The following is an 18,780-nucleotide window of genomic DNA, read 5'->3' as shown; positions in this document are numbered from 1 at the left end:
GTTTCTTAAATACAGGCTTTCAGTTCCTTTTAGTGGTAAGTCAGCAGTAATCGCCAAGTTCTCAGTGCCAACGACTGCTGTAAAACTGGATATCTGTGTCAGCTTCTTCTCACAATTAACATATAAAGTATTATTTGATAATTCTGTCTTCCATTTGATCCTGTTTTGTCATAGTTTCATTTCTGCACTTTGCATTTGAAGATGTCAGGAAAATCCTGCAAAGACTTCCAGCATTCCCCATCACTCTGCTTATGTTGGAGGAAGGCTGTTGTCCATGAGTTTAAGTACAAGTCTCACAGCTGCAACCTACTGTTTCAGCAATATCTGTTCCTACACAGATATCAAGAAAAGTCTCCCCCTCTGCTCTAAATCATACCATCTGCTGGTTGTGTGGCTGAAAAGGCTGGCGCCTGCAGGCACTATCGGGCCGAAGCTCCAGCCCCTGAATTCATGGCCTTACAATATCCAGTAGAAACTTTCACTGAAGTGATTAAGATTGCTCTCCTAAAAGCCCAGATCCAGACACAAAGTACTTAGGTCCTGGGAAAATATGAAGCTGGAGGAAAGCTTTCTGGCTCAGGTCCAGACCTATCATGCAGTAAAGGATGGCAACACATAGCACAATGCCAAGAGCTAGAGAGCCACTCTTCAGTAAGCAACAGAAAAGAAAACTCACCATGGAGATATAAATCCCAAGAGGCTCAGATTAAATCTCCTAATTGAAGTGGTATGTACTGACTTTTGCTGCTCTTACAGCACCACTTTTCTGCCCCTCCTACCCCCCTTTTTTGACATTCCCATCCTCTGCCTGCTCTTTTTTTTTTTTTTTTTTGGCAAAAGCTCTCTCTTACTGTGTTCTGATAAAACAACAGTGTAACAACGGGCTCCAGTTCTTCATAACACATACAGCTATGCAAATAACTAATTTTGTGTTTCGGTAACCGAGCTGAAATGTACACTCCGAAGCAACAACAAAGAGCAACCATGTTACTGGTGTACCTCTCAGCTTTACAAAGAAACTGTAACACAAGGCATCAGTTCAAAATGTTTCCTTCACAATCCCCCCAGTTTCCTGCCCAAACTACTTCTTGAATTTGATTAGAATTTGCAAATAGTTTCAATCCAATGCAAAACAGTTTTAGCCCACAGCTACATATTTCAGCAAAYAAACTAACACTGCTTCCTGACCTTCTCCCCACTCCCAAATTCACCCAACCTTATGCAGGGTTTCCAAGTCACTGCGCAATACCAACTTTAAATAAGGAGTTCTGCCACTGGCATCAACAGAAGGCTTCTGAAGGTACTTCCTAATTGCTTTAGGAATAACTCAAAACTTCAGCCACTTGCTGTAGCGCGTGACTGTATTTTTCAGTTAGAACGTTACGCCAGCAGGACTGTATCCAAACAGCCTGGCTTATCTGTCCATGCTTATGCTTCAGCCTGTGCCTGTACAGACACATGCTCTTGCATCTGGGATTTTACCCGCCTCACCACACCTCACCCCCACACACTGGGGAAGGAAAAATTACCAAGGTAAGCAAATATTTAAAGAGAAAATTACCACTTCAAATGGAAATAAAAGGGAATGTGGCCTTGAAACAGTTAACCTTCAAATGTCTACCAGCAGTTAACCTTCAGCAGTGATCAGATTTCCAGCTTCTGTAGAGGCTGCTCACTCTGGGGGCTTGTGCGTGGTATGCTGCGTTCTCAAGGACAGCTTGATTTCTGGCATCTCTGGAAAAGCTGGAAATTGTAATTGCAATCATAGAGAGTTTCTGTGCCCAGACTGACAGGCAAACAGGTTCTCCTCCTAAGTGGCTACACTTACAGCGCGCATAAAGCAGGAGGGCAGGGGGAGACTGCACAAAAGGGAATCTGCAATCAGATGAGTTAGGCCACCCCTTTCCCTCCAGCAACTGCACATGATGGACTGAAAACCTGTTTGAATCACAGCCGAAGCACAGTGCCAGGCCGAGTGCAGCAACGCTGCTGTTCGTTATCAGTAATTCTTACGGAGACCCCTTAAGCCAGCTGGAAAGAAGGATGTTTACATAAACGACAGCAGAGGAGGACAAGGAAAAATGGCTCACTGCTGACATAAAGAACTCCATTTGACCCTAAAGCTGCCCTTTCAGTTGAGGTTCAAGACTAGCTTGGTGGTGTTTCCCGGGCAGCCATGCAGCCAGTGGAATGACCGTGCAGTGCTTGGATGTACCATCCAAGGACTCGCAGTGGTACTGCACTGCCTTTTCAGGCTTGAAAAAGTAACGCACTAAGCATCTACAGGGACTAATGAAGATCTGGGTCATACATGTCACTAGGTAGCATGACATCTGTATGTGGAATTAAACATAATTCAATGGATAGGCAAAAATCTTTCTGCTGTCACCTATATATTCATATAAGACAGGATCTTGCAAGAAGCCTCAGTGTAAATTGTCAACAGTGAAACTTTACATCACAGCGAGTCTGTCCACAGCAAGCTCCAAGAGCTCTATAAAATGCTGTCAAAGGCCAGTGAAAAGAACCCAAAAGCTTCAGCTTAGAGTCCTCCTAAGTCTAATGCCAGCAGTGGAAACCAAGGAAAGATAAGTCATCTCTCACCTTCCCCCACTTAGCCAGCTAGCTGCGTCTCCAATGTACTTTCCACAAAGGCACCTAGAAACATTCGAAGAAACAAAGCAAGCAGCTAGACCCATCCAGATCTCTCCTCCTGTTTTTCAGTTGAGCAGGAGTTAAATTTCAGATGTAACTCTCATGGCAGCCTTGTGTGTTCTGATGTCCTTCACCTCCTGCCCTTTGCCTGGTCAGCTGGGTGATTTTTTTCTCTTGAAACCTCTGAAATAAAACTGAGTTTGGTATGTCTTGAGCAYTTGTCTTTATTATAAAAGAGGCTTATAATTTCTGAAAAGGTGCTTCTCTTTCACTTTACAGTGAAAGAAGACTGACTGCTTTATTAATTTAGTTAATTAGGCCAGACATGCAAACATGATGAAAGAAAAGACGAGGGTATCAACCCCCTTTTATGCTGCTTTAATTTGTTTGCTGCATGCCTGGTGGAGGTTGTTGTCATTTATTACTTTTATGCACCACTTGACAAATGCTCTCCTGCTCACTGAAAGCTGCTCCTAGGGATGGCAGGGAACTACACTAAGTCCAGGCAAAGTCAAGAAGCCTCCTAGATCTTAATTATAAAACCATAAAAGAAACCAACTGCTTTTGAAGCTTCTTACCAGGAAACAAATGAGAATGTTAAATTTATTTCCAACCATAAATCCCAAACCCTTCAGTTTAATTTTTCCCATGTTAACTTTCTCACCTAGCTAAGCAGTGCTGGCTTCTATTATTAGCTTCTGGCCCAATATCAGCTGACCGCCATCAGTCAAACTGTCTTCATCTCAATGAGCTCAGGGACTCCCAATGAACTCTGTGTATGCAGACTTGTGCTTGCAGCCTCTAATTATTTTCTAACAGATAATGGAGCATTTAAGTTCAGAGAGGATAGATTTAACTTGTAAGTGGATCAAAACCCTGGATAAAATCACAGCTCTCAAGATTACTTCTTGGAAACGCTAAGCTTATTATGGGTAGAGAGGAAGGGACCTCAGCAATTGCCCATGACAAGTTTCCTTTAAGATTTTTTTAGACTCAAAGATGCTTTCCAATTGTAGCATGACTTTGGAATATATTACATTATAAGGAGAACATCTGGTTTGATGTCAAACCATCTGATCAGGCCAAAGGCTACTTGACTTATCAGACAATCATAACAGAGTCAAATAATTTGAGACTGATGAGGGGAAACTGTTTTTGCAACTTAAATTGCAAGTCCCTGTTCTACTGTCACATAGCCACTCATTTGCCTTGTCTCTTCACAATAAGAATGCTGTTCGCTCCCCCAAAACTCAGGACCCCTCATATTTTCTTACTGTTGCCAGCCTTCAGGTGATGCGTAGGATCCTTCCCTCCTGCTACCTTCCGCATCTATTGGCTACTTCTCTCCCAGCTACGCCTGCAGGCAGCAGCAAGACTGCCTGTACTCTGAATTCAACTTCCAGCGGCCTCCTGTGGACCATGAGGTGTGACCAGCCAAGCAGGGAGGAGAAACAACACACCGCAACTTCAGCTCCTAATCATCCGAGCACCCAAAGGGAAACTCTTAAACTGTGCAATTCTTCCAGAGATAAATGACCACAGATTTGAGCAATGTCAGAAATAAGTGGAAAAAAGGGTAAACCTAAGTTTTACAAAACAGTAGCAACAACCTCTGCAGAGTGAAAAAAAATTCATGAAAGCCCACTTGTACGTCCTGCTTATCTCCTGGAGAAGGCAGTATGGGTCACTTTGTAGACTTTGCCTCACATTGTTAGTGCAGACACAGACTTCTATGGTGATAATATGTAAGACAGCAGGGAGCAGAGTGAAAGAAAAAGAGTTAGCTGGGAATGCGTGGAGAAAGCAAGGAAAACAGACTCTGCTGCAATTCCCTGAAGAAGAATTCCATACGGGGAATGCACTTTTTGGTAACAGCCAATTCATCATCCCCTGATGGGAGGAGGGTAGGAGGTGTTTGGCCATAGCAGGTGCTAACATCATGCATCGTATCATTATAGTCATTAAAGATCCATTAGTGGGTGTTCAAGGTGCTGAAATGACAGCCCAGTAGCCAAACTGTCATTCACTCTTTTAGCACAACATCTAGCAGAATTTCAGCAGCTCTCAGAGCACCTTTAGACTTGCTTTCTGCCAACATTACAAGTTGTAACCGGAGCCTATAGACCAGGCCACTACCATCTCTACTGGCTATTTCTGTAGGCACTGAAGGGGGAAGCCAAGCCCCCTCTGTGCATGTGAGCTGACATTTACAAGAGGCTTTACATTTTCCAGATTCTCTCAAAAAAGAATGCCAAGTTTTACTTGCGAGTACAAGGACATACACAACCGAGTAAGAAGTAACTGCTGACAAAAGCACACCTGTACTGCGCAAGTTCAAAAGAACGAAAGCCAAGGGTTTGACTCACCATCACACCACCTTCCCACCAAGCTCCTGTTCCCACTGATAACCAATATACAAGACACTTGGATAAGAGAAACTCAACCCTCACTATGTTCTTAATGGCAGTTAGACACTTTAACCAGCTTTAAACCAACATTACTCATACCACTGTTTTTTCTGAAAGCAGAGCTGATGGATTTTGGTCTCACATATGCTTATGGATTTTCCTAATAAAATAATGTCAATTAACAATATCAAGTTTTATCAGCACAGTTATACTGACCAAAACCTCAGAGTGAGAAGTTAAACACATTTTCTCACTACAACTTACTGCAGTGCAATGAAAGACACTAAGTTACCTCATCTCCTCCTAACAGCTTATCAGTTTAAAACTATGTCCTTTCTGCAAAAGAAAGGACTAGTCACATTAAAACCACAAACAATGCCCAAGTCCTCCTATTATATAAACAGTATTTCTTAATACAAAGCTTATTTCAGAAAATACACTACCAGGTTAGGAAGTGAGGTGGCAGGAACTTCTATACAATCACATGAGCAATTACTTCAAAAGAATGAAATTAAATCTGCTTCTTCACCGAGTCTATACAGGAAAGGATGTTACAGACTACTGCACATACATCAAACGCAGTGCTAATACAAAACACCTTACTTCTTTTCATTGTGACTTATATCAACTCATGATGAAGTCCGATTTTTTTATTATTATTATTCCAAAACTAAAAACAGCCTTTAGTTTTCCCTCACCTTCTGACCACTGGGTCAGAGGCCCATGGAGGACGGTTAATTTAAAGAGAGAACCTTTCCTAATGTAGCTGCATCTCACACAGTTAAAATCTCTAGTTTCCAAAAAACTTCCTCATTTCTGAGCCATTTATCAGATGCTGTGATGTATATACCGGAGGCAAATGTGGTCCACTGAATTAAGACAAGCAACTCTGTCTTTTAACAAGGACCTTATGTTTTATTTGTACAGTGCTTCAAGGTTTAATCAACACCAAGAAAGGAGAAAATACCATTATTTTTCTATTTTACAAATACATGGGATCTGATCCTGGTACAAACTGCATAGCTGCACTGCCTTTAATACAGTACGACCCATCTGCTTTGCTTGAGGACAGACTCTACAGCCCTGAGTGCCAACGGCAGACTCGAGTACAGCTGGCATTCAGGGGACTTCCATTCCCTGCACATTTACTTCAAAAGAATGCTGAAAATCAGATCTTTTCTTTCTGGAGATCTACCATTAACAATACTCTTGATCATTATTTTGTCCATTAAGCAAACATCTAATCCTCCTTATCCCTTACTCATTCCTTCTGAGCAGAGCTGAAATGGCTTTTTTTTAATTTGTGGAAAATGATTATTGATGTCATCAACATAAATGCGCGGTGCTCTGTGAAGAGCACAGAAGATACATTGTTCTATACAGCTTTAGTTCGATTGCCTGAGAATCCACACATGATAATTTGTCTGAAATATCTAAACCGTAATTGTTTATTTCTATTCATTTCTAGATGACAGTGTAGACAATATAATGGGAGTAAAATTCCCTTTTGGTTTATAGTCTCATTAATGCTAATCAGATTAAACTTATACACTGAACAGATCTTCAAGATGTAAAAGCACTATGTACTTTTTAAGTTCACAAGAAGAATCTAATAATTTAGGACGTACAAAAAAGTGCAAATTTCTATGATTTGTCAAAAACTGTCACTGCACAACATGCACGTTCACTATGTCAGTGAGGTTTGATCTTGACACAAAACTACAAACCAAGTGCATGGTCTCTGTGAACATAGAACATCTACAAAAATTATGATCTTGACTTCTTACCAACAATATTCTAGATTAGTAAAGCAAATGGACTTTTAAAATCCACCGTATTTTCATATATCTTTTCCTTCCTTTTATGCTTTGCTGCTGCTGACAGCTCCCAGATTCACAGTGCTTCGTTCCAAAGAACACTAAAGCAGAAGAGAGCTGAGGCTGAACTTCTGATCCTGGGAGCTCTATACCAGTGAAGACCCACCTACATGGAGTGATGCTCCACCACGACTCTTACTCTCTCATCTTAGCTTCTCTGCCATGGAAAGATAAAGTATCTGGTATGTAAGACCGAAGAGATTCAGCTTCTGCTGTTGGGAAGACCATCCGTAAGAAACCTCCAGACATCTTCAGGCCCATGACATCAGCAGAATGAAAAACCCAGTCCTTCAGCACCATGGCACTGACATTACCATGGTACTCCACGTGCTTACTGACAGTTCCGGAGAGGAATTATCTACACACAATAAACTGAACAGGGCAGAGTACTGCCTCATGTAGATCTGCATAGCTCTATAGCTTCAGTGAAGCAAAACCCATCTATCCTCAGCTAAGGCTGTAATTTTTAATTTTTTTTTAAGCATTGCTGCAACAGAGAATGCTATGGATATGCATTCAYGCACAGCCAGTCCATCAAGAACTAAGAGCAAGAGGGAGATGGCCCATACAAAAATTCTAAACAGCTAAGTTTTTCTAGAGAAACGGTATTGTAGCTCTGAACACCAGGACAATGCTGGTCCTCTGTACAACCCTCCTTCTATTATTTAAATATAAGGAAACAAAAAACAGGCAGAAATTTATTTTTACAATCTCTGGTCTACAAAGAGAGCCCCCTCCAAGACTAAATAAAGCTGAACATCTACTTACGTCCATAAATTCCACATTGGCTTTGGGACCAGTGGTCTCATTGAGGATTTTAATGGCCACAGGAATCTTTACAGTTTCTCCCTCAGGGACCCAAATACCCTAGAAAGGCAAGGAAAAGCGGCATAAGACTAATAAAACAACGATAACATCTTGATTCAGAGATTCATTTCTTTTTGATGTATTTTGTTATAGACTGTGCAATTTAATGCGGAACCTTGGAAGTCGGAATACACAGAGTAAGTAATGAAATAAAAACATCCACAAAACTAGTTCTTACACCAGAATAAAACCCTTAAATAACATGAAAGATTTTAATACCAGTGAACCTCCTTGTTAGGCCTGCTTGCTTTTCCCAGTCACAATCACACTTTTGCCGAGTAATATCAGTGATACACATAACTTTTCTGCTGTGCATTGCTTCCAATAAAATTAAACAAAAATCTGGATTTTCTGTTCTAGATTCGGATGCTAAACCCACTGCAGCTAACAGTAAACTCCTACTATTGAGTATCAGCAACAGGTAGGTCATACTATAATGCAGAAATATGACACCTTGAGAACAACATATTTTGAGTAAAGCACTTAGGGGCTATTTCTCTAACCAACTCATATCTAAGAATTTAAAGCTGGGATGGCTAAAAAGTAAACCTTACAATTAAAATTCACAAACTGAATGTCTCTTGGGCTACCCTTCCACCCTTATCTATTGCTGTTTTCTTGACAACTTCATGCTACCCATATCACCTTATTATTCTCTAAGTGCTTTCAAACTGATTATTTTAAAATGTATTCCCATGGCCTGTAGCTGTAGTCACCTGGTCTGTACTTCCTCCCTTTCTTCCCCAATTTGAAGACAGACATGTATCAGTGCTCTGACCTATCACCTTTTTTCCATATGGTTTGGTGATTGTTTGAACTGTTCCTGAAGAACTACTTCATGCCATTGAAATCTGGACGCGGCCAACAGATCCAAGAATTCTTTAACGGATGTATTTTTTCTTGTGTGGGTTCTGCTCTTGCAACCTGCTTGTTAAAAGTGTATTAACACAGAAGGTACTAACACTTAGTTAATGATAACCTATCGTTATTTAACATGGTATGATCACTATTACTAGGCCCATCTGACAATCCCAGTGTGGTATGAGATGCTTTGCTGCAACGCAGAACTTCACTGTTTAAACATTAAATGAGGGCACCCACTGCTGCGTAGCAAAGATACATACCTTGTATACAGTTCCAAAGGCTCCAGATCCAAGAACCTTAACGCGTTTTAGCTCAGTTTCCTTCAAGATACGAAGCTGTGCTTGGTTGGGTGCTGTGCCACTTGGGGTCAAGGGTTCTACGAGCTATCAAGGCAAATCCAACAGTGTTAAATCTTTGAAAATGTGAAGATCCATCAGAAGCTTATACTGAAAAGAACCAATCCAATTAAACACTGGAATAAGACAATGAGATGTACCGATCTGCCAGCATGGGGGGGGAGAATCTCTCATCTTTAAAATAAATCAACAATGCTAAGAAGAAACCAGGAGACCTGATAAAGAAAACCCTCACTCAATGTGTAAAAATTTCCACTAGGAATTGCATGATGGAATAATGAACTTGAAATTGAATTGGTGTCAATGACACACCCAAGGACTTTTGCTAATAGAGGCAGTATAAATATTTTCTACATGGCAGAAATACAGCATTTATTATCAGTGCRCCACCTTCTATTTTTGCCCATTTTAGTACCTTTTAAGTCAGCCATATTTCTTTTTAATAATCCTGAATTAATGGGTCATCATGTTTTTATTCTGTTTTGGGAAGGGGCTCTTCTGAACTTCTGTTACACCACACAAGAGGACAGCTTTAAGGACAAAACATCTTAACACAAGACTTATAATTTATAACAACCACTTATTTACTGCAAAAAAGGCACAATTAAACCATTTGCCCAAGACAAAAAAACACGTCCCAAAAAACTTCCTGAATGAAGTACAACAGCACCTTCAGTTAAAATGTTCTCAGCTCTCAACACTGTACCATCTCTGCCAGGAAAACAATGCTTCTTTAAAACCAAACTAAAACTAAATGAAAAGGACAATACTCTAAACACTGAAAAATAGCCTGTTCCTTTACAGGATGAGAAAAATAATTCAGGGCTACTCCTACTCAAATTGGTTTGAAACCACTGCAGTATTTCAAAGTCATCTGTTTACAAGGCTAAATGCCCTGTGCTCTGCAGTTTGAGCACTACCGCTAAGGCTCTGTAAGCATCACGGACTACTTAATTAGTTGACCCGACTACTTTGGTTCGGGTAGAAGTATCAGTAGCTGGCAATTTCCGGAGGAAGAAAAAAACGTAACAAAAACAAGCAGTAACAAGCCAGGGTATCACAGAAATAATTTGTGAGCTGTACTTTTTATAGAGTGATTTCTCTTTCCTCCTTTCCATTTAGATGTCCAGTACTTAGGTGGTGAAAGAAAGGAGGTTTGCTGTAAAAGAAAAATAGACAAAGGGGCGGTAAACTCCCGTATTTCCAGTTTGCAGAGGATGAAAACAGCTTCTATGCCACAATCCACCAACGCAGGTATGGCAGGGAGGGGAAGTGCTGTGGGGGCTAACAAAACGCTTGTAGAGTTTTATTGAGAATGATCCACAGAAAGAACAGGTCTGTTATAGCCTTCAGCCAGAAATAAAGACTTTAGCTGAAGCTGTAGCAGTTTGTTTGTTTAGCTGAGGATGCTACTGAGTCAATTCTCAGTTTCTAAGCCAAGATAACAGCTTTCCCACATGTTCAGTAGGAGACTTTCCTCCCTTAGGAACTGCTGTCAGCCACAGCTTGTATCTGACCAAATGGAGAATGAGATCYGGAACTTCAAAGCCGTTATCTTCCAAATGCAATGAAAAACACCTGCTTAAAATCACTTATGTTTAAGTAGGGGCTCATATGATGGCAAGATTTATGTATCTAAAAGCACTGAGTATTCTTACATTTTCTATACAACTGAACAATATTTAACAAGCAACACAAATTCCAGCCAAACATAAAGATACTTAAGGAAACAGACTGAGGATTCATAAATCATTTGCTCCCAGGCTATGCAGTGGAGACAAATGGGAGCAGGACCCTTATAACAAAACAGAAAAGAAAACAGCATTATTAACAAAGCTCTATCAAAGAATTAGTAGCTAACAGTATTCTCAAGCTTTATCTATCTTAAGTAGAGGGACCCTAATGCCATAGCATCATCACTTTTAAAGTACCTCAAACCCATAAGGCTTAGGAGATCTAGTAATCACCTTTGCTACAGCTGAAATATAAGATTTAACTTATATACTTCCTAGACTGCACTCTCCATTCCCTGCAAATCCAAGAGCTGGATGGAGTGGGCTCAGAACTTTGTCCTATAGCTCCCACTATGTAGTTTTTGCCAGTACGACCATGGACCTCATTTGGTTATCCCCTGCAAAGTCTATCTTGCTTTATTAAAACACATTGTATTTATTACTGAACATRACTACAGGCCTTGACAAAGTTTGGACCATAAAGGCGATACAGGCACTAGAGCCAATAGTAAGTGACAGTCTCTGCATTTAAGCATTCTTGATGAGCTTAAGCTTGCTCACTGAAGACATCTGGAATCTTAAATCTGACCTCAGTACATGCTGGATGAAAACTTGTAATATTTAAGCATAAGAGTTACTAAGTGTATTGGTGAACTGGGATATAAGTTCAGTTGGGAGCAGGACAGAGTTCTGAAATGTGGTGTAGCATTGACTAGGTGACCATAGGCTCCTTTTTACACTTAGATAGGCATGAATCTATATATCTRTGGAAAATGAGTATCTTGAAATAGCTTCATTCATTCCATCTGTTTAGTCCCACAGAAGTCAGCAAAAGGATGTTCTACAGACTTCACTGGTAACTGGATTGGGCCTGAATATCCTTGATATAAAAGCAGATCAGCTCTGTGTATCTTTCCAAATTAGTAACTACTCTGAGAAAGAACACGCCCTCACCTCGGTCTCCAGGAACCTTCGCAATGCCCTCTTCTTTTTAATGCTCTTGCGCCGAACATACACAGCAAACGTCAGGCCCAGAATGACGATGATGAAGAGGCCACCAATAACTCCCGCAGCAATCAGAGGAGTTCTAGCAATCAGAATTAGAGACTTTATTGGGAAGTAGGGAGGGAGACCAAAGAATAGCTGGGTATATAAAACACAATCACTTTGAAAACTTATGAACTGTCTTATGACCAGAGTTTCTAAGTCAGTTCAAAAGGGAAGTCAGGGGAAACACATTAAGATGTGGTATGGCTTTTTTTTTTTTTTTTTTTATTCAACATAACAATTTTACTGTTTTTCAAACCACCATGCACATGGGAGGAGTCGTGTGGACAAGGAGACACAACATGCACTTTGATGGCAAACGCAAATCTGCAAAGGCAAAATGAGGATACAGGTATCTGCAGTTTATCCTGCAAGAGCTTTAACTATACTTGCCCTTTCTTTAGCTCCAAATAAATTAACTCACGAGTTTGTGCATTTAGGGGAAAAACAAACACACAGAAACTTCAACAAAGGAAGTCATTACTACTACCAAGCACCCTCTCAGCACTCTTGGTTTATTAGTACTATGAATAGATATTTGGATCAGTAGTTAATGGTTGCACCCCTCTGACTTTACTATTGCTTTTCAGCACAGCCAAATCCCAAATCGGAAGACTGCTGTGCTGGAGCCAGAAGYTGCTGTGAAGAGTGCCAAGCTAAGCTCAGCTTTTGCACAAGACTGTCCCTCCACTATGTCTGTAACTCCTTTAGCTTTTCAGGATCTTGAGCAGCATCACCTGCAATTACTAATTTGCTTTTCCATAGTGCCAAGACACAGTAGGCTGGCATTATGGTAGATGCTGTACGAGCACAAAACAGGACAACAGTTTCAGAGATTCACCTGGTTTGACTCAGGTGCCCATGTTTGGAGAGTCCCTATACAGCCAGTGGAGAGAAGCAGGCTCCCGCCAAAGAATAAGTCAAAGCAAGAGGTGCTCTGACTCAGTCTTCTCTCTCTCCTCTGACTCTGTAGGGTGGATAGAAGCTTCCAAACCAACTCCCTAAATTAGGCATTTCACAGAATGCCGACAACTCGGTAGCATGAACACCCAGTGTTTATAATCCCAACAATGRTTGGAAGGTAGATAAAAAGATGGGGTAAAAAGAGACAACATGACAACTGCACAGCATACTTGCTGCTGAAATCGTTAACTACAGGAAAAAGGCTGGCTTAAGATTGTGGAAGAATCACGGCTACAGAACGCTTTAGCAGCCTTCCTCTCTTACACCTGAATGATGGTGAAAGACACATTACAGCCTATTAATAAAAAMGTACTATTCTGCAATTGAAAACTTTGAGGCATCTCCGACTGAAATAGGAAACTGATTAATCTGACCCTTTATTCCTCTTTTTATGTCCTACCACAAAGCTGGCCAGTGAGATGCAGTGCCATCTAATCTGGTTTGGTACACTAAGGTGCATCTACATTAGCACTAAGTAYATTTTTGAAGCCCATCTCCAAACTGTCCTGTCTCCAAACTGTCCTAATTGATCCTAGTCACTGCGCTTGGGCTCCAAGCAATCTGGCACACAGCCTGGATGCCTTTCAGATGGTATTAACCAGAAGATAGCTCCAGGAGCACATCTGATGTGCTTCAACCCCTAACCAGCATGCTGTCCAGAGGATCAGACTAGAGCTAGTCCAAAGTAAAATCCTCTGCAGCAAATGTAGCCTAGACTTTGGATCCTCAGCATCACCTACTTCACTCTCCAGATCCACTGGAACGCTACTCGCTTCTGTTAACAAAGCCTTACACTGTCACATCTGGTTATTAAAGCATCGTGTTTAAAATGCCAATCATGTTTATCCAGGAAAAACACATTAAAAGTACTCAACACCTGAAGGTCTATCATAGTTCAGAAACTTTACAACGGAAACCATAAAGCCTGCAAATAAGTAACCTGAATGCTGCCTGGGTACAAAATGATTATGACGTTTTGGAAGTGCAAMTCCAGTATGACCTGTTGCTCAGGTAGACACACACCTTCTTCATCTAGCCCAGCCTTGAGACACATCCCCCCTTTCTACTCTGATTAATTATTCTGGCAATTTTGAGCGCAGAACTCACATTAAAGGACCTAGCACATCCACCCAAAACTATGGTCCTCTTCATTTGGCATATGTTTTCCAAGATGCTGACGTGAGAAACTCTTTAATGGGCAGCACTGAAAAGACCTGGACATCAAAAGACTTTTACGAAGCTAGTACTGACTAACATTCTTAAACAAAAGGATGTATTTTCTTTACGCTGCCTGAATAATCATATTTCTAGCAAACACCACGAAACTACAGACTGACAAAACAGGAAAGACACCTCCAGGCTTTGAAGTGCATATTTATAATCATCATAACAGTTGTCAAAATAAATAATTACGGTTTTATGGTACCATGTACACTGAAAATATTTACATGATAGACCATTATAAGTAAACAGTTCCAAAGGAGACATAATGGCTAGCCAAGTAAATAAAATGAAGTTTGAAATTGCTTGCATCCCTTTATTGTTATACAGTATAAAGGTTCAAAATGAATGTTTATGATCTATCATGTCAACTCTCACCAACTTTAAAAAGAAATCCTCATTATTTTTAGTAGTGATTTGAAAAAAAATGATTTTTGAAAAACTTCACCAAACAAGCACCTTCTACTATAGTCATTAATGTCAAATACATTTTAAAAAGATTAAATTTAACTACTTGCTCAAGCCACACTGATCTTTAAAAGGCTTGTAAAAGAGGTTAATTATTTCGAAGCACAACCCTCAGCTAGTCAAATATTTTCCAGAAACTCAAGGTTTCAGTGGTTTGCATATTTTACCTGAAACTTTAGGAGCTACATCTAAACAGAACGTTAAGCTTAAGAAAAGAGCATAAGAAAAATAATACAGAATGTCAAAACAACCCCCATATTTAAGTCCTAAACAAGCAACTAAAATGCAGATAAAGTTGTATTTTGAACTCAAACAGTGAACAGCTGCCTTCACTCATAGCTCCGTCATCCTCACATAAAAATCATAACATACACAAACATTACAGACCTAAATGAATGCAATTTTATACTGTGCAGCTTCTCCTCACCCTGCTAAGAATGAGCTAAGCCCCAAAGTCAACAAGTGCTTTGTTTGATATTCTAGCAAATGACAAGTCATTGGCTTCAGTGCTTTCTGGTATCATTGATGCACTTCATGATCATGTCTAAGCATTGTTTCCAGCCACACGTAGATTATTTTCCAAGCACTTGTGTTTTGTCAGTGCCACTTACCTGCTTTGGGTTTTTACTTACGTTCATTAGCCTGAGCTTGTTTTCTATGTATTCTGCTAACCTCTTCAAGTCTCCTGTATTATTTCATTACTATCTTCATGTTTGCAATAATTCATATTTAATACCCTCGTGAATTCCATTAACAGGCTGTTTACCTTTCTTTTATATTATTATTAAGGCTGTTTAACACAGATCCCTGCAAGGTGGTGGTGATCAGAGAGGTAATTGAAGACAAAACCTTTCTCCCATTTTGTTTTTTTTTTAATCCAATCTTTTCTGCATGTGCACCTAACCAAGGGTTCTGCTTGATACACAGCTGGACACACAAGCCTCCTTATCTCCAGTGGCGTTAAAGGCTTAATCCATTTACATTATTGTTACATTACTGTCACATAGCAATTTCCATTTGTGAATGCAACTAGCTGTATTTGCCCATCACAGACTACTTCACTGCCAACTTAAAACTAATCCCATGAAAATTAACAGGAGCAATGTTGATGCCAAGACAAAAATTTCCCCACCAAAGAGGAGATTTTTTTAAAAGACATTTTTAAAAAGACCCCATTTCCCTCTTAGGGCTTAGAAGGGTTAAAGTCAGGCAAAGCAAAGCAGCTGCATGTCTGTCCTGCCTATCCAGCATAAATACAGACAGTCAAGAGTTGATTCTAGCTCACACTTCTAGCTTCACTAGGAACCCACCCATGGGAAACTGCTTATACAGCCACTACCTTCATTTACATACTGAAAAGCTACCCCAGAGGATGAAAAAAAATTGCTACTAGGTGTTTCTGGACTTTTACGCTGATGCAAAATAGTTGTCCAAGAAACATGGCCCTGAATCATAATTCCACCCCATATAATTAATTCGCTATTCCTCACCCCTCCCCCAGTTGAGGGCAGAATACCCAGGTAATGATTGAAGGCGGCGGCAGCAGGGGAGGTAGTGGGAAGGAAAAAAATCACTACATGTGAAAAATCCTGCCTTCTAAACTGGAAACTGTGTGTATATGTGGCTAAAGCTGAAAGAAAGATTCTAGCATCCCCTTAGGAGAAATGAATAATATATATTTCTTTCCTAAATGTGCACAGTGTTTTCATATTTAGAAGCACCTAATACCCACTCCTGCACACCAAAATTGACACAAAAAGTTCAAAGTTAATATGCCAAGGCAGACAAGGATGCTCCGTAGGGGAGCTTGTATCATCATTCCATCCACTTCAAAACATCAAAACATCCACAATTCCCTCAGTGCTCCAAGAGCCAGGTTTTAAAGCCTAATTACTGACTTCCATAAGCACATGGTCTCATACTCTAGACTGGAGAACACAACAGAAGGGGGAAGGCAAAAGGAGAGGAAACAAATTTTGGTCCATGGACTAAAGCTATGAGAGAGAACACCTGCTTTTCTACCTCTGGTGTTAACCCACATAGTGTGACGTGCAAGTAAACTGAGCTTTGAAGACAAGCTGTTGAAGAGCCCACTTCAACCCTCCTTGCCCCTGCCCCCAGTACAGTTTATCAATGTATCCAAACAGGATTCATTACAACTTTGAATATTCGTTAAGCAGTAGCTTCTTGTAAATTTTCTTTAACAAGGCACTATTTTTTCCTGATGGACAACAAGGCTAACTGACGGCTGGCTGATCTCATGGTGACTACCAGCTCCTCATTTAGTCTAGAGATGGACAAACTGCGTTCAACCTCTCTGTCAACTAGCTGTAGTTAAACCCTGGTGGCAGGGAGTTTTAGCCACAACTTTTCTGTTTCAACTCCCAGTTAATACATTTGACTGGGAATAAATGATGACGTCTCTCTGATTACAGTATCAACATAGGGCCTTTTCATGGGCTTCTTTCCCCATAAAATGGAGAAGGACATTTTGCATCCCTGATGTTTTTAGGCTGAGATTTTTCTCTTCTGCCACAACGCAGAAAAGGAATGTTACTGTTAAGAACTTGCACAGTGACTTTGTTTTGAGACTTGTGCTTTAAGTAAAAGGATTAATGTTGCCTGTAAAACATGCCGAGTCAGGTCCCATATAATGTAGATCGATTTATCTGTGACAAAAAGCCAGTTAAATTCACTAGATTGGACTCAAAGGTGAAGCCAGTTCATCAAGTAAAAGAACAATCCTCTTTATACACTTGTCATATTTCCCATTTTCTTTAGGAAGAGTAACATTTGGCTTCAAATAAAGAAAACTAGAACTGTAATGACCAAGGGCGCTGATGGACTGCTCTGAAACCAAAACCACCAACATTAGCTCAAGGAGTTCCTCTCTGCATAAGGCGCTCGTGTTAGAGGCAATAAAGTCGGCAAGCAGTACACAGGCTTCTTCGTAACCAGTCGCAGACAACTGGCTCTATGATTATGTCTGTGTACGTGAAATTAATAATAAGAAAACATGTTTTCCTTAAACAGAAGCACACAGCACAATCCTCTGTATGACATTATAGGCTGAGATATTAGTTTGTCTGGCAGCACTGCTTTCTGTTCATTAACTGGCAATACCAAAAGTACCACAAAGCAGCACATTCTGACGCAAAAGCTGTTACTTGGCTTGGGGAGCTGGAGAAATATGATGCAGAGTTTGTATTAAATCAGTAGGTAACCAGATGTTTGAATGGGAGCTGGGTCGTACAGAAAATATAACTTCTAGCGTACAATCGGCCACTTAAACTGAGTAAGAACATTCCTTTGCTCTGCAATAAGGTGCTTAGGGCATATTTTTATAACATTTTCTTCATTGCTACATTTTGGTATCTATTATACATTCCAGCAGAAGTGGACGGACAAATTACCTTCACCCTCCATGCTGTACAACTTTTCAAGCAGAAGGCTGAACTCAAGCTCAAATGGTTCAGAAATTCCTTCAGCCTGCCCTCAGTTTTGCTCCACCAGCCTGACTCTAAAGATGAGTGAATACTGCACAGTCAGTATTAACAGAAATCGTTACCTTTTCAGACGGCAGCTCGCTTCAGTCTAACGCATGCCTTTTTTTCTTTACGGTTTACAACCAATCAGGCAGACAGCTGTCTGCTCACACAAACATTCAGAAAACACAGAGCCTGGAAAAACAACCAGATCTCTGAAGACATGCATTTATGACAAATTAGTTATTCACTACTTTGTTCTCTAAAGTATTTGGTACCCATACAGGACATGGAGGGACACTGACTTCATTCTGGTGGTAAGTCAAACTAAAGAACACAGAACAGCAAAGAATGTCTCAGAGTATTTTAAACAACCAATAGTAGGAAACTCCTTTGAATACTGTGCTCTTCTTTCCACCTGATTCAACCAGTAAGTGGTTGTAAGTCATTTAAATTCCCATTAAGCGTTTTCTGTAATTGAGCTACTCAACCTATGAAATATCCAAACCCTTTAAATCCCTAAGAGAAATCTTGTCCGTAGGATCCCAGAATTGGCTTGCTTGCTTTCTACAAGCAACTCAGAGCAAAAAGGAGCTGCCAGAGTTAAGCCCAGGAGTGTTACAAAAGTCACGTAAAAGAACTACACAGTTATTTAATTCTTATTAGAAAACAAAACTTTGGTCCTTCCACTGTTTAGTATCAAAGGACTGCAATTCTGGTCAGTTTTGGAGCTGGAGACTGCTGTCCCTTTTTTTAGGGTCACACAGAGAAAAGTTTCTGTTTCCATCTCAGAGATCCTAACAGATCATTGAAGCAATGGTTTCTGTACCACATGC

The 18,780-nt window shown here is 40.3% G+C and overlaps 1 protein-coding gene across 1 annotated transcript in view; it reads right to left on the bottom strand.

Moving 5' to 3' along the window:
• The window catches only part of ERBB4 (erb-b2 receptor tyrosine kinase 4), a 380,218-nt gene that overhangs the window by 114,209 nt on the left and 247,229 nt on the right, over window positions 1–18,780 (bottom strand). The window contains exons 16-18 of the mRNA XM_026088236.1: window positions 11,715–11,847; window positions 8,932–9,054; window positions 7,709–7,807 (exon numbers count right to left, since the gene is read on the bottom strand). Coding sequence (XP_025944021.1) covers window positions 7,709–7,807; window positions 8,932–9,054; window positions 11,715–11,847 — 355 coding nt within the window. The remainder of the gene's footprint in view (window positions 1–7,708; window positions 7,808–8,931; window positions 9,055–11,714; window positions 11,848–18,780) is intronic.

This window comes from Apteryx rowi, unplaced genomic scaffold (genome assembly GCF_003343035.1).
Source record: "Apteryx rowi isolate R43461 unplaced genomic scaffold, aptRow1 scaffold_12, whole genome shotgun sequence".
Lineage (NCBI taxonomy): Eukaryota > Metazoa > Chordata > Aves > Apterygiformes > Apterygidae > Apteryx > Apteryx rowi.
The sequence above is the reverse complement of the archived record's forward strand: the minus strand, read 5'-3'. Positions and strand labels throughout refer to the sequence as shown.